Below are 15,742 nucleotides of genomic sequence, written 5' to 3'. Positions count from 1 at the left end.
TGACAGGAAGATTATCCAGGCGGTGCTCACCTCCGCTCTGCTCTCCTCACTGAAAAACCAAAGGAACTAAATTCTTGTGTGTTTACATGGCTCGCTGTTTGTGTGTGAGTGTGTGTGTGCAGAGAGGTGGCCTGGGAACCTCTGAGTAGGTAAAAGGGATGTGGGGGCTAAAGACAGGATATGGAGGGAGGAAAGGAGAGTGATAAATTGCACGGGAGATTATCATAATCATTTTCAACATCACTATCACTCAATCACGTCGTTACACGCAGCTCCAAGACACACTCGGCCCTCCTTGTGTGTGTACTTTATCTGTCCGCTTCTTGTCTACAAGTATTTTTATAAAGTGGGGGAAGGAAATTCCTCCCTGTTTTCCATGGCTGCCCCCTGTATTAATGTAGCACAGACTAGCAGCTGAGTATATTTATTTTACTTTTCACAAAGCAGCGACCGGACAGAGGTATGCGTGTGAAAAGAACTTTAAAGCATCGAAAATATTATTTTCGCTCAAACATAAATAAATAAACACCCAGAAGCCAGGTCCTCACTGGAATGTAGTAATTCTGAATTTTTATGAATGACTGCATTCATGCTCGGCCACGCCCCCTCTGCCCCAAACCTCAGCTCCGTCCGTGTTGGAGGCTCCAAGCCCCGCCCACCTCCCCTCCCTGCAGGGGATACCTTGGCCGCGCGCCTGCCTCCTAATTGGTTAAAGGCGGTCTGGGGTGGGCGTGGCCGCCATAAAAAGCACGGGGCTGATATAAAAACAAGCCTCAAAGTTTGATCCATGAAAAATGTACAAGTGATGGAAGAAGGAGAAGAGGAGCATCGCGCATGACGGATTTAACCTTTGTGGACAAAAGCTATTGTTCCTGAGCCGGAGGAGGATTTATTCTGCTGTGACTTACATACTTCTTTTTCTTTCCTGTGACTCAGCTGACAGCATGGGGATACTGCTATTATTTGCTGTCTTGCAGGTGGTGACAGTCAGCCTGGTGAGTGCGTGGAGTTTATTTTCTGTCACTGTTTGTTGCTTCATGTCAACACAGAGGAATAAAGACTCACGTGCAGCGGCAGCTCAAATCCGCTTCTGGAGCTGCTGCTGTCGGTCTGCTTTCACTGTGCAGTGTTGCATGTCAAAATAATTATGGCCGAAGTAAACCCACTGTTCCGCCGCACACCAGTGAATAATACTGTACCTGTTGTACACTTAACTTCTCCTTCAGTGACTTAGTGTTGGTTGGTAATGTGTGGAGAATCTGTGGTTTCCAAAGTGGGGTTCAGGGACCACCAGAGGTCCTTGGGGGACGCCTCAGGGGGTCCTCAGCAAATTGAGTATTAGGATAGTTCAGGATAGGACTGCTAAGGACTTTCAGAAACATACTGCAACATAAAATGCACGGAAAACGTCACACAAGTAAAAGTTTTTAAGTATTATTATTAGAAATAACTCATAATGACTAAAAATTATACTGTTGTAAATAATATCATTTAATTATTATTACTGATGCATTAACATGTAAGAAGCTTTTTACTGCTGTTGGTCAGTATTCTGTATTCAGTAGATCAGTTAAATCTGTAATAATGCATTGTGTTTTATAGGATCGTCATGTGCTTATGCATAGGCATAACTTTGGGGGGGAGGTGCGGGGGACATGTCCCCCTCAACATTTAGAACATACGCATTTTTCCCCAGTAAAAACATGGAAGTAGCAGAGGACTTTTATTTTGACAGAATAAGAGACAATTCCATCATAAATTTTGAACATTTTTTATGTTAAGTGCTGTTAAATTTTCTGACAGAGGACCCTGAAACCCACTGTTTATATATGAAAGTAGCACAGGACTTTTATTTTGACAAAATTAAAGACATTTCCACCGTAAATTGACAAGGGAAAAGGCACAAATTGGTGCATAAACACCAGAATACATCAAAAAATTAAATGTTAGATACTCAAAATTTTCTGGCGGAGGACAACCCATCCCCCGATTTCATGCCCCCCTCCCAGAAAACATCAAAGTAGCAGAAAACTTTTATTTTGACTAAATAGAAAGACATTTTCACCATAAATTTAGGCAGAAACGGTACAAGTTGGTGCATAGAAATTTACCAGAATACAAGAAATTAAGTGTTTGATGCTCGAAATGTTCTGGCGGAGGACCCCCAAACCCCCCCATTTACATGCCACCCCCTCCCAGAAAACTTGAAAGCAGCAGAGGACTTTTATTTTGACACATGAAAAGGCACAAAATAGCGCATTAACACCACAATACATGAACAAATTAAATGCCAAATGCACAATTTTTTCCCCCAGAACCACCCCAGAAAACATTTAAGTAGCAGTGGACTTTTATTTTGACAAAATTAGAGACATGTCCACCATAAATTGAGGCAGAAACATTACAGCTTTGTTCCAAATGTTCACCAGAATGCAGAAAATCAAGTGTTGGATGCTCGAAATTTTCTGGCAGAGGACCCTCAAATCCATCGTTTCATATAAGACGCCCAACATAACCTACACCCTTGTGTTTATGTATGAAAAAATGTTACTTGTACAGTAAAGAACTGTCTAATTAAGTCAAGTAGAGTAAATGTACCATATATTCCTGTGAAATGTAGTGAAGTTGAGTAGATGCACTTGGTTATGTTCCACTGCTGCTCATTTAAATCTACATAAACTGATGAAACTTGGTGTATCAGGGGTTTGTGTGAGCGTTTAAAGGGTTTATTAACCTGAAAAACTTCCACACTTCACTCTTTTACAAAGTATAAGTACATAAGCTTCTATCTTTCTGTACTGTAGCTCCAAAATTACACTACTGTAATATTATCCAACAGTGGAAATAAAAATAAGGCCGATATGAACCCAGTGAACACTATAAATATTATCTGACTCATGCTCCAAGCACCAGGTTATACCCCAGTGATGATGCTAAAAATGGAAAGCTATTGTCCCCACATTGTGCAGTGTCATATCTTTCATCCTCATGAGACTGAGTTGACCCGGTGTCAGCAGCCCACCAGGACCTGGCCCGGGTTGAGACGGTGTCAGAGTCAGGAAGGGATCCTTCAGGTGACTGCAGACAGCTCTCTGTGATCTCTGCTGGGAGTTATTGGAGTGGCTCTGGAGAAACAAAAGATGTAGGAGCAGGAAGGTGGGGGTGTGGAGGAGGGGATTTTGGGTCAGAGAACACACCTTTCATCCCCGCTTGCCCGGCGAATGCCAAGCGGAAGGCGACAGAGGGTTACAGATATCCCTGTGGGGCTGGGGACAGTGCTGGGTATTCAGCGAATGTTTAAGCCTCACACACTTTGAGGAATTTCTGTGATCTGCGTAACATGAGTCAAACTATTGTCCTGCCTGGTTCCAGTGTGGCTCCCCCTTAAATGCACCGCATGAAGTGCCAGTATCCAGGTTAACTAACACCGTGTCCCCTCCTGTAGGTGACTGCTGGCTGCCCGGTGGTGTGTGAGTGTCCGGCGGGGCCTCCGTCCTGTCCCCCAGGGGTCAGCTCGGTGCCAGACGGCTGCGGCTGCTGCAAGGTGTGCGCCGCTCAGCTCAACCAGGATTGCCATGAAGGGCGGCCCTGTGACCACCATAAAGGCCTGGAGTGCAACTACGGCAACGATGTGGGCCGTACCCATGGCATCTGCAGGGGTACGTATCACAGAGGGCTGACAGAGAGACAGGGGGGGGGGGGGGGGGGGGGAGATGCAGGGGGAGCTTTTGGGTTTACAGAGTTTGGGGTTTAGTTTGGGGTTGAGTGAGGGAATGTGTAACTTCAGGGTGGGGAATCTGGCGTCCGAGCCAAGCGGCTGGAGTCTCTCTTTGATAGGGGCTTCGGGTTTGAAGCCAGTGCCACGTTTCAAAAACAGAGCACCTTCATGAGCTGCGACTGAAACCTGGCCAACTCCGGGATTTATATAAGTAGTTCAGTGTGTACACAAACAGCCCCATGAAACACACGAGCACACGCATGCACAGTGGTATTTTTATATGCCTGTTTATTTGGGGGTGTTTCTATATAAAGGGGGGTATCCAGGGTGTTGCATGGGGAGTCCCACTCAGGGAACAGAGGGGAAGGACATTGTAAACAAGTCAAAATTCTTCTCAGATCTAAGAATAGAGCTCGCTTCATAAATCTGGAGATAGTGTGTCTCTGCCTCTCTCCTCTGATCTCTGCGCGTATTAAAGAGTCATTTACATACGAGCCACTTCCTGTTTGTTGTTTCTCCTGCGGCTTAAGTTTTCATCAGCTTCAGAGTTTTCTTTGGATCCATATTGGATACATATGGAGGCAAACAGGAGACAAAAGTGTTTGAACTTTAAACAGTCACTGAATTTATTTGCTCTGAATTTATGTCTTTGAAATTAAATTATATAATTTCTTGGGTTCCAATTTCATATGCTGAATTTTAACATATTTTTTTTCAGTGATCTAAAAATTCTAATTTCAGAATTTAAAAAAAGCAACAACAACAACAACAAAATAAAATAATTTCAGGTGGCTCTAATTCAGTTCAGATCTAAAAATTCAAGTTGAAAAAAATTCAGATAGCAACATCTGGGCTACCCAGGACATGATAAGCAATCCATATGGAAGCAAATAAGAGACAGTCACTCCTACAGTCACTGAGTAATTAATATTAAAATTGAAATATATATATATATATATATATATATATATAGAATTCATAGCATTGAAATATTTTATTTGTTCTGAATTAATCTCTTGGAAATTAAAATATAATTTTTTTTGTATTTGCAATTTCAAAAGCTGAATTTTTTTAACAGTTGACACAAATTCAGATCCAAATACAACAAATACATTTAGTGCCTGTTAAAATTCAAATACTTTTGTCCATTATTTGCTTCCATAAAATGAGCCTGAATATTTTGACCAATCGCATTTGACTGTTCTATCTAAATTTTTAAATTTTCTACTTGAATTTTAAGATCTGAATTTGACCAATTAGATTTAAGTAACCTGGATCTTTTTTTTTTTTTTTTTAAAAATTCTGAATCTGTAAATACTGACAAAAAATATTCCAAATAAGCTTCTGAAATTGCAAATCAAGAAACACTATATATTTAAATTTCAAAGAGGTAAATTCAACACAAATAAATGTAGTGTCTGTTAAAAATGTTAAAAATACTTTTGTCTCTTATTTGCTTCCATAAAATGAGCCTGAATATTTTGACCAATTGCATTTGACTGTTTTATCTAAATTTTCTACTTGAATTTTAAGATCTGAATTTGACCAATTGAATTTGAGTAACCTAGATGAATTTTTTGAAATTTAAAAAATTAAAAAAAAATCTAATTTAGCTTTTGAAATATTTTAATATTTAATATACAGGTAAATACAGAACAAACAGATGTAGATACATATTAAAATAATTCACTGCTATGAATTTAGTGGTGTTTTGATATTAAGTATTCAATAGCTGTTAAAATTCAGATAGTTATGTCTCTTATTTGCCTCCATAGCTATCTGAACACGTTTGTGTTTCAAAGTATTTTAACCGACCTGTCTGTTTCCTTTCCCTCAGCAAAGGCAGAGGGCCGCTCCTGCGAATACAACGGCCGCATTTATCAAAATGGCGAGAATTTCCGTGCTGGTTGCAAACACCAGTGCACCTGCATCGACGGAGCGGTGGGCTGCGTGCCCCTCTGCCCCAGCCACGTGCCCCTGGCGTCCCCTTCCTGTCCCTCTCCACAGCTGGTCAAAGTACCAGGCCAGTGCTGCCTCACCATCGACTGCCACAAGGGAACCACCGTCGTGCCCCCGGTGCACCGTCGACCCCAACCTCCAGCTTACCCGCCTTACCCCTTCATCCCCTACCCAGCCTACCCCTTCCCGAAGCCTTACCCGAAGCCTTACCGGAAGCTGTACCCCTACAAACCCAAGAAGGAGAAGAACACCCTGGGCAACGAGCTGGTGGAGGTGGGGCGCAAGTGGGACAAGCCACGTGGAAACAAGCACCTGGCGGGTAAGAGAGGGTGCCGCCGTGTCGCCTCAGAGTGCCGTCTGTTTCCTCTACGCAGTAAAGCATCATGTTTATGTTTTAGTCATTTTAGCCCCCTGACGCACAAACGGCCTCACTGTGAGCCTTTTCCTCTGCATCTATGTGTGTGTGTGTCAGCATTTATGTGAGGCTTGTTTTCCACTGGCTCCTTGCACACCAGAGGTGCTCTCACACACTGCTCTCACACAGCACATACCTCTGTCACCCAGCTTTCCCCTCTCTGTAATCACCTTCTCTATGCGTCAGTGTTGCCTGTTCACTGAATGAGACCAGTGTGCTTTGCATCTCTGGACCTCTCCTTCTCCGTCTCTCTCCCACCGGCCCTTTTTACCCCAGCGTCACTTTGCTGATCTTGCTTCTCTGTCTCTGACTCGCCAAACTCTGCATTGTCATCTCACACGTCCTCTGTATCATCTCTCCTAGCCTGGAGGCAGGTGGGAGATCAGTGCGTGGTTCAGACTACTTCCTGGTCCCAGTGTTCTCGGAGCTGCGGGATGGGCGTCTCCTCTCGTGTTACCAACGACAACGCCCGGTGTAAGCTCATCAAGGAGACGCGTCTGTGCAACATCCGGCCCTGTAGCTCCATGTCCATCCCAGTCAAGGTGAGGAGTGTGTGGTGATTTTAAGACTCTCATGAAGTGACAGAATGCAGCTCTTCCTCTGACAGACCACAAACATGCAGAGCAGCCACCGGGCTAAATAGATTCAGGAAAGGTTTGCTCTCCAGGGGACAGATTGGTATTAATACCGTGGCATGTGTACAGACCCCACCCACCTTGAATCCATCTGTAGCTGAGCCCTTTCTGGTCCATTTGGTCTATTCACAGTTCTGTTGCTGTGTGGGAAACATCCTTAGCAGGATGACGACAGAGCAGATTTAGACCAAGTTTCCTCTCTGCAGCTTCGAGCTCAGTTCTTGGTAGTCCCTCTGTAAATGACAACTAAAGCATTTGGTTGCTATCTAGCACAGAGTTAGCTCTCATGTCTGTACGGTAAATATGAAGCCAGTAGGAAGTTAGCTTAGCACAAAGACTGCACATAGAGGGAAACGGCTACCCTGGCTCTGTCTACCATCACTCTAAATCTCAGTAATTAACACGTCTTAACATGTTGTATCCTTTCAATCACTGACTCATTTTCTGTAACCGATCATCCTGTTCAGGGTTGCAAGGGGGCTGGAGTCTATCCCAGCTGACACTGGGTGAGAGGCAGGGTACACCCTGGACAGGTCACCAGACTATCACAGGGCTGACACATAGAGACAGACAACCATTCACACTCACATTCACACCTACGGACAATTTAGAGTCACCAATTAACCTGCATGTCTTTGGACTGTGGGAGGAAGCTGGAGCACCTGGAGGAAACCCACGCTGACACAGGGAGAACATGCAGACTCTAGGAACCAGGGACCCTCTTGCTGTGAGGCGACAATTGAGGCTGAAGTGTAGAGATATAATTTCGACATTTTACAGGGGGTTCTTGGCTGATGGTGGTAGCTTCCTAATCTATAAACAAAAGTCTGCACATAGATGCAGAATCTCCAGACAACAAGACCAGATTTTGGTATCAGAAGTGTTCTGATTGTTGTCCATGTACTACTGAACAATTGCGTTTGAGCAAGCTTTGGCTGCATGTAGGTAAACAGTCCGTATACACCAGACCAGCACATATGGGTACCTCACAAAATGTTAAGGGGATAGAACGCCGAAGATCCTATTATAAAAACACGTCTAATAATTGTTTTGTGACCTTGCCTGAACCTGAGCATTCACCATTCCTAAATACCATAAATGAAAGTTGATCATTAAGTCCCTTTAGTCCTCCCCCGTCCAAGTGGATCAATGACCCAACACAGTGGCCACTATATCTGATTGAATCACCAGGTATCAGTAGGATAAGTGTTGTTTGTCAACAACCGTTTGATCTAGGTTGAGATTTAGTCGGAGACGGCTGTCTGATGCTGCCACAGTATGACTGTGCTGCAGCACCTTCCTACTCAAGCTAACGTTAGCTATCTATCAGTATCAACTGTCACCAGCATCATTTAGCATTTTCCCATTTCTCTCTTTATGTGACGGTGCGTTGCTTTTGTCCAAAAGGGGACATGGAGTTGGGGGTGAAATTTTACTGCTCAGGTCTATAGCTTGGAGCCAAAGCCCACGCTGCTATCTTCCATCTGTTTTACAACATGGAAGGGAAACAAATAAGAGATACGTGTTTTCAAATTTATTGCTGGTGCAACCAACGACACAGCAACTCTTTGGCTAGTCTCTTACACAGACGCCGATGACGTCAGCACACTAGCTGACTCTGTTGTCTGTTGACATTCCCATAGGAAAGTTGTAATAGAACTAGCGCTGGCTCCCAGCAGCAGTGATGTGATTGGATCCAAATCCGTGTACTTCCGCACTTCCTTGACCAACGGCTGGTTAGCTTTGCCTTACACCCCCCTACACTGGAATTGCTGTTCCCCGAATTGTTGTCCGTAGTACAACAGAAAAGGAAGTGTTCAGTGCATCGCAATAAGAGATTAAAATGGATATGATTTCATTTGATTCAGTTATATTGCAGAGCTGCAACGTCTCTGTTACATGTAACAAACGTGCCGTACCTATGGCAACGCCGTCACATGGTCTGGATATCTCCGCCCATTTCTATTACAAAATGAAAGATGAATGTCCCCAGACTCCCATTCCGAAGTAAGGGAGGCTGGTCACGCGGAACTACTCTTTGGCTACTCATCAGCTAACAGCTTTTTAAAGTTTATCTGCATTTATAATCAGATATCTATTATAGATATTGTCTCTCAACTCCAATTCCGTTGTCTTGTTTCGACTTGCTAATCGGACTGTAGACAATCATTGTCAGACTGATAGCTGATGTGTTCGGAGACTGGTAACTTTCGGCAGGCTCTGCTTAAAGTAGTTCTTTTCTGTGATCTTTTTAAAAACACAATACATCACCAACATTGTTATCAGCTTGTTTCTAAGTTTTCATTTTAAATAACACTGCAGCTCTCCCAGAACTTTTCAGAGATGTGACAAAGGGATAAAATCCCCCCTCACTCGTCTGCGGGGGTTTGCAGCTCTCCCACACTGACCCCGCGACACTGTGGCAGTCAGCTGCACTCAGTGGCTCTCTGCTGTGTGATTTAAAGAGCACTTGATTCGCCCACTCTGCTGCTCTCTCACATTTCATACGCAGCAACACCCTCAGAAACATTCTGCCTCTCGCCATGAGCCTCTCATGAGGCTGATGGGTTGTTATGCACCTGTTTCATCTGCTCTTCCAGTGTTTGCAGAGTTGCTGTGGGTGTTAATGTGTATCAGTGTCAATCCTTAACTATTGCTGGCATGCTCCCCTCGCTGGCACTCAGCGGTTGCTCTGACCTTTATTTTGTTTTTCCCCCGTCTCTGTACTTAACTGCATTAACTTTGTTTTTCATGGCTCACGGCTCAAATGATGAGTTATTACATTTTGCTGTGTGGTATTCTAACAATGTGACTCTATGAAGCAGTGTTCAACCTGCTCTACAGAACGCGGCACATCACAGAAAGAAAAGATTATTAGCCATGCCTGCAGCTTAACTTGAACTATGGGTTGCCTTGAAATTTTGTAAATAATACTCATAGTCTCAAAAGATGAATCCCACTATTCATATTAGCCTTAGATAAAGTCAGTATTGATGGGAACGCCCACAAGACGTCACATCCTTTTACCCCAAGGGGGAAAACAGAGCATTCCCCACTATGCTCAAGAGTTGCTGTGCTGCTTTCTGCATGTCAAATAAACATAAAAATCCAGAGTTAAGGGGTACTTTTCAACCTGGACTTTATTTTCCCATGTTTTTGTGTCTAAATAACCAATGGGAACAAATTTAGTAGTCTATTGTTAGGCAAGAGCAGCAGCCAGGCTGTTTGTTCAGTCAGTATACGAACAATAAAAGTGCGTGTTTTTGCCACTGACAGGCTCAGACTGTCATTTTAAGTCTCTGACAACATTGTTGAAAGGATCCTTACAGAGATAGACCTTTTTGTTAAAGCATAAGATCCTTTTTGTGTAACCAAAAACAGGCCGGAAAGCGCCATGATCAAGCCCACCAGATTCCATTTAAATAAGTAGTAATTTTATCGTCGTAAAACACGCTTCATTCAGAGTCAACAGAAAAAAAATAAAATGTACAAATACTGTCTTGATTCGTCTTTCCATGATTCCAGCAATCAGCTACTCTGGTTTGGTTGAAATAAACCCTTAATCCACCCAATTAGATGTGACCATATGCTGGCTCTATACAGGCTAAAATTACTGTTTATTTAAATGGAGTCTGGCGGGTGTGGGGATGGCGATTTTGGGGCTGTTTCTGGTTAAACAAAAAGAATCTTACTCTTTAACTAAAAGGTCTATCTCTGTAGGGATCCTTTGCATAATGTTGTAAGACACAATAAAAATCTGAGCCTGTCAGTGGCAAAAACAAGCCCCTCTGGCGGACGTAAATTGGCGGTGCAAACATGCCCCAAGTGGTTACATTGCAGCTTTTTTTGCTGATGCTGGATCACTCAGTAGTGAACCAATTTCAAACATTGTTGTTCCCATTAGTCACTTGTGAGTTTACAGACGTCTGTATTAAAAGTAGTAACAGAATTTTTTTTAGCAACCCTCAAGTATAAGTTTGTTGTAATGTTTACTTCATCAGGTTTGACCTAAAACCTAAAAACCTTTATTATAATCTTCATTAATTATAATCTTCATCATCAATGATCAAGCCATGGTCAGGTAGAAATTATTTTGTCGTTGGTATTATCTTTATTCTCATGTTCAATATGCGTTGTGATACACTCACAGCGGTGGCAGCACGGTTGTGCAGCGGTTAGCATTGTCATCTCACAACACAAAGGTTCCTGGAACCCATCTGTGTGGAGTTTGTTAGCTCTTTCTGTGTCAGCGTGGGTGCTCTGGCTTCCTCCCACAGTCCAAAGACTGTGAATGTGAGTGTGAATGGTTGTCTGTCTCTATGTGTCAGCCCTGTGATAGTCTGGTGACCTGTCCAGGGTGAACCCTGCCTCTCACCCAATGTGAGCTGGGATAGGCTCCAGCACACACGCGACTCCTAACAGGTTATGGAAAATGAATGAATTTTTCTCACATGATAGAACAGATATCCAAAGGTTTAATTTCAGTCAACACTCAATTTTGACCAAAAACATAGTAAACTTTGTTGGGCAACATTGGTTGCCTTGAAACTTGAAAACTTGGAAATGCTCTCATGGTCCTCAGAGGATGAATCCTACTATTCATGTTAGCCTTTTAGCATCACAGAGTCGTTAGCATGGCTTTAGACGCTTGTTAACCTCCTGAAAGACTGAATTCACTCTCTCTTCTCTCTCCGTCCCCAGAAAGGAAGGAAGTGCTCTCGTACCCATAAGGCCCCTGAACCACACCGCCTGTCCTACGCCGGCTGCAGGAGCACACGTCTCTACAGGCCCAACTACTGCGGCGTGTGCAGGGACGGCCGTTGCTGCTCACCCCGTCGCACACGCACTGCCAGCGTGACCTTCGCCTGCCCTGATGGCGAGCGCTTCAACAGGTCTGTGATGTTCATCCAGTCCTGTAAGTGCAGCGACGAGTGCAACCACCTCAACGAGGCCGCCATGCCTCCTCAGCGATGGCTCTACGGAGACACGCACAAATTCATCGACTAGTGGTATCAACCCCCGCCCCCAACCTACATTCCCCCATAAACTAAGACATTAACTCCCCCATAGTGACCCCCGTTATAGAATAGCTGTCCTTAGTGTATCTATGAGTAGACGTTAGCGAGGTGCACACGTCTTTTCTGAAAGATTATTTGGGGAGGAATGGGGCGAGAAGAAGGAATCAGACCGGCGCATCTCCACCTTGGACAGAGCAAAGTGAGCAGCCCCTGCTGTAGTGTAGATAAGAGGTTGTGTCTGGTGTCGCCAGACTTCGACAGACTGTGATGAAATCTTTATAGATGCAACCGGCCGCCATGTTGCTGCCAGGCACCAAGTGTCCCCTGAACTCTGAGACTTTGGTCGGGGACGCTGGATCAAAAGCCGACGTGCTGGTGTTTCTTTTGTAGGTGGTGTGGAGCTGCATCACAGTCACTGAGCAACAGGTCCGACTAGTCAATAGAAAGCTGGTATGACGTTGCTTCGGAGCCAAACAGGAAACCTGTTGGTGCACTCCGATAATTAGTATTGATAAACCAAATGAAGACTCACGGAGAAGACTTGACAGCAAAGACTGGGATCGTGATGGCAGAAGATGGAGGAGCATCTCAGATGTTCTCGCAGGAGTGTGGCTTGTGTCTTTTTATGGTATTTATTCACTGGTATTTATTGTTGAGACAGACATGATGACACAGCGGCCTGCCACCAGGGAAGGCGGAGCTGCTATGTTTGGAGCTTCAGCATGGCTGAACGGGGACAAAACAGCTGAGAGCTGTCAGCCACGAGAAGGAGAGAAGGACTCCCACAGATCCAGGGCTCGACCCTGGAGGTTACAGCAGTCAGAGAGCCGTATCTAATGATGGATGATGAAGGCTACAGGAGAAGAGGTGTTGCATACTAGAAAAAGAGTTGAACCTGACCGGTCGAGGCTTTGTGCGCATTAGCGGGGGAATATGTCAAAGGTTGTTTACACAGCTGGACTCATCCCCTGCCTCGCCTCCACAAGAGACTGAGATATTTAGCAAGCACCAGAAGAACAAGCCTGGGATTCTGGCGCCGAGACGTCGACCGCCTAATTCTGCGCAAATTACAATCCTGACTCGGAGGGGCGGCGAGAGCAAATCAGCCACTCTCTGGTTTTGCTGTAAAAATAAAAATTGAAAACTGCGTGTGCTGGGGTAAACATGTAATTTGTGACTGGCGGGTGGAACCGCTCTGGTGCCCAAATCTGGCCTGTAATCGAGCAGCATGCAGGCTCACTGACACAAAACAATAACTCATGCTTCCTCGTGTTTAAGTGGTGACTGTTTCTGAGAAATGAAGGCTGCGTTGTCAGTTGACGTCACTGTCAGAGGCGGAGAGGAGCGACACGGCCCTGCAGAGGCCAATGAGAACCTGTATCTGAGGACATTTTGAAAGAGGGGACTTTTGTATTATTCTGTAACTGTTGTAGCCAAAATCCTTTACTATGACTGAAGAACTTGAGCGTCTCACTCGACTGGGACACGGGTTCAAGTCCACGCACCTTAAGACAGCCTTGGTTCATGACCTTTTATCTCAAAGGTGACACAGAGGGACTGAGAGGTCATTTCTAACTGATTTTTACACATTTTTAAGTGGGTGAAATTATTTAAATCACCATTTTAACATTTCAAAGATGTGTTTTCTTTCATGCCATAAAATAGTGGCTTAGACATGATGTCAGTTTTTATGTGAAACTGGAAAATATTTGCATTTTCTACCATCTTTCGGCTACAGTAGGCTTCCGTAGGTAAAAAACTCGAAGCCTGACAACCTTTGAACTTTACAGGTGATTAACAAGATGCTATTTGCCTATGTAGATGCTGTGGTTTTGGTACTGTATGTGTAGTTTTGTTAAAGGACACTATAGAGCAGCTATGTACAGATGCATTGTTACCTTTCTTTGTAGTTCTATCTGCTGTATAAGGGCCAATCCGTTTACCGAGTTATACTGAAGTAGTCCACGTATAGTTTAGCACTGAACAGAGCAGGGTTCAGATCCTTTATGAGCGTTAAGTGCCAAGTTGAAAGCATGATGATTGTATGTCTTCTAGTGTACATTAATACCATCTGTAATAATAAAGTCATGCTTTGAAAGATTACATATTGAAATAAATGTTCACATGTTCCACACAACGACTTCTGTTGGAAACTGGTTGGATTGTAAGAGTTGGAGTGAGTTCATCATTTCGCATTTTCAATAAAGACATTTTCACTTCCTCACTCTGTGTCGAGCATTTACCAAAGTCATAACTGTCCCATTGTGTTAGATCAGTGGCCTCCCTCTGGTGCAGCCAAGGAGTCCAGATTTCTCCTTAGTTCAAGGTCCACGCAGTTTAATATATTCAGCATCATACTTGTGTTTGGTCACATTGTTGAGGTAGTTTGCTATCCTGTTTTATGTTGTGTTCACACCAGGTGCGAATTAAATAACTTGTGCAAGTGAAGTGTATGTAAAGATGAGATTAAACAAATTCCCGGCAGGTGGCACAGTGCATAAATGAAGCAAGTAGCGCGATTTTGCGTCATTTACTTATTCGCAAGAGTTGAATAATCTGAACTAGCGACCAATTCGCGCTGGATAGCCAATCAGCATTGAGATTCTCTGGGTGTATGATGCAGCGGAAGTTCATTTATTGATTCAGCGATTCCATGTATGTATGAAGCAAGTCAACACTAAATTTTCTAGCAATCAAACTAGCCCGAATAACGCAATGTGAAACTTTGCATCATGGTTGGTGTGAACACATAACATAGCCTGGATGTTGCTATTTGAATTTTTCCAACTTGAATCTTTAGATCTGAATTTGATCGGTCAAATTTGAGCAGTCTTAATCTTTTCTTGTTATTTTTTATTATTAAACTTTGATTTTTGGATTTGAACTTGTAAACACTGAAAAAAAAATCAAATTAGTTTTTAAAATTCCAATCTTGAGACCTGAACTTTTGTTTGGTATGCTTTTTAAATTTTTCAAGCAGTAGGGATCAGTAGGACCCGACAAATATAAAGAACTTAAGTCCCAATGTCTTAACAAAAGAGACGATAATAAAGTCTTCAGATGAGTGCTTCCTGATTAACAGTGTCTTATGTTGTTGCTAAAATTCAACTTTGTTGCCGTATCAATTTACGAACATTATTAATCATAAATAAACAAGTTTCAATCATAAAATAAGATCAGGTTTTGGATCTTGTCCACTTTCGTTTCGAGATCGGCTGCAGTCTGACATGGCAGAGATGGCGGCCATCTTGTTTTTACATGGAGTACTGACAGTGTATTGTGCTTTTGCTGCCACTAGATGGCACAAAAAAGTGTCCATGAAAAAGGACAACAGGTCTAAGTTAAAGCCCAATCCCACTACCCCTAGCCCTTGCCCACTACCCCTTGGCCTTCAAAATGAAGCAACAAGGGGTAGGGGTTGAACTCTTCCCCTAGGAATTGGGACACCACTCACTACGTCACCGCGTCGGTTACGTTCATGCATAAGTAACTATTTTAAACAGGAAGCTGCGAGCCATCTACATTTCCAACTGGCATCTACAATGGAGTCTCATTCATCCGACAGATCGCGTTTGCCACATGCTTCGTTTGATGAACAACAGATGACAGAGGACTTCTGCTGGCTAGCTAGCTAACCAGCTAACATTACGAGGCAGCATAGTTATACTAGCTGGCGTGTTATCGTAATGTGAAAAGTCTGACAATTTTGCAGAACAGGACAGATGACAGACGCCAGATAGTGCGAGCTAGCTAGCTAGCTAACAAGCAACCTGACGACAGTAACGTTAGCTATGTATGAACTTTTTTTCTCCGTCTCTTGCTCGGTGGTAGCCATGGCGACGTCTATCCTTCACTGGCAAGTCAGCTTCTGAAATCCCTCGCTCCGAAGGGCTAGTTTCATACCCACTACCCCTCGTTATGCCCCCTACCCCTACACGCAAAAAGGAATTGGGACACCACTACCCCTCGCAGGAACGTACAAATGTAGGGGTAGGGC

The 15,742-nt window shown here is 43.7% G+C and overlaps 1 protein-coding gene across 1 annotated transcript; it reads left to right on the top strand.

Moving 5' to 3' along the window:
- Window positions 1–789: 789 nt before the first annotated feature.
- On the top strand, window positions 790–13,965 carry LOC117267717 (CCN family member 1). The gene is made up of 5 exons (XM_033643695.2): window positions 790–995; window positions 3,446–3,659; window positions 5,556–5,996; window positions 6,456–6,634; window positions 11,429–13,965. The coding sequence occupies exons 1-5, from the start codon at window positions 945–947 to the stop codon at window positions 11,732–11,734; spliced, it is 1,191 nt and encodes a 396-aa protein (XP_033499586.2). The 5' UTR covers window positions 790–944; the 3' UTR covers window positions 11,735–13,965.
- The last annotated feature ends 1,777 nt before the right edge of the window (window positions 13,966–15,742 follow it).

Source organism: Epinephelus lanceolatus, chromosome 18, assembly GCF_041903045.1.
Source record: "Epinephelus lanceolatus isolate andai-2023 chromosome 18, ASM4190304v1, whole genome shotgun sequence".
Taxonomy (NCBI): Eukaryota; Metazoa; Chordata; class Actinopteri; order Perciformes; family Serranidae; genus Epinephelus; species Epinephelus lanceolatus.
This window is presented reverse-complemented; position numbering and strand designations above follow the sequence as displayed.

Excerpts from the sequence above, each read along its gene's own strand:
- LOC117267717 (XM_033643695.2), top strand. The coding sequence starts at position 945 with ATGGGGATACTGCTATTATTTGCTGTCTTGCAGGTGGTGACAGTCAGC. Across the intron at positions 996-3,445 it reads AGGTGGTGACAGTCAGCCTG|GTGACTGCTGGCTGCCCGGT; the intron begins GTGAGTGCGTGG and ends CCCCTCCTGTAG. Across the intron at positions 6,635-11,428 it reads CCATGTCCATCCCAGTCAAG|AAAGGAAGGAAGTGCTCTCG; the intron begins GTGAGGAGTGTG and ends CTCCGTCCCCAG.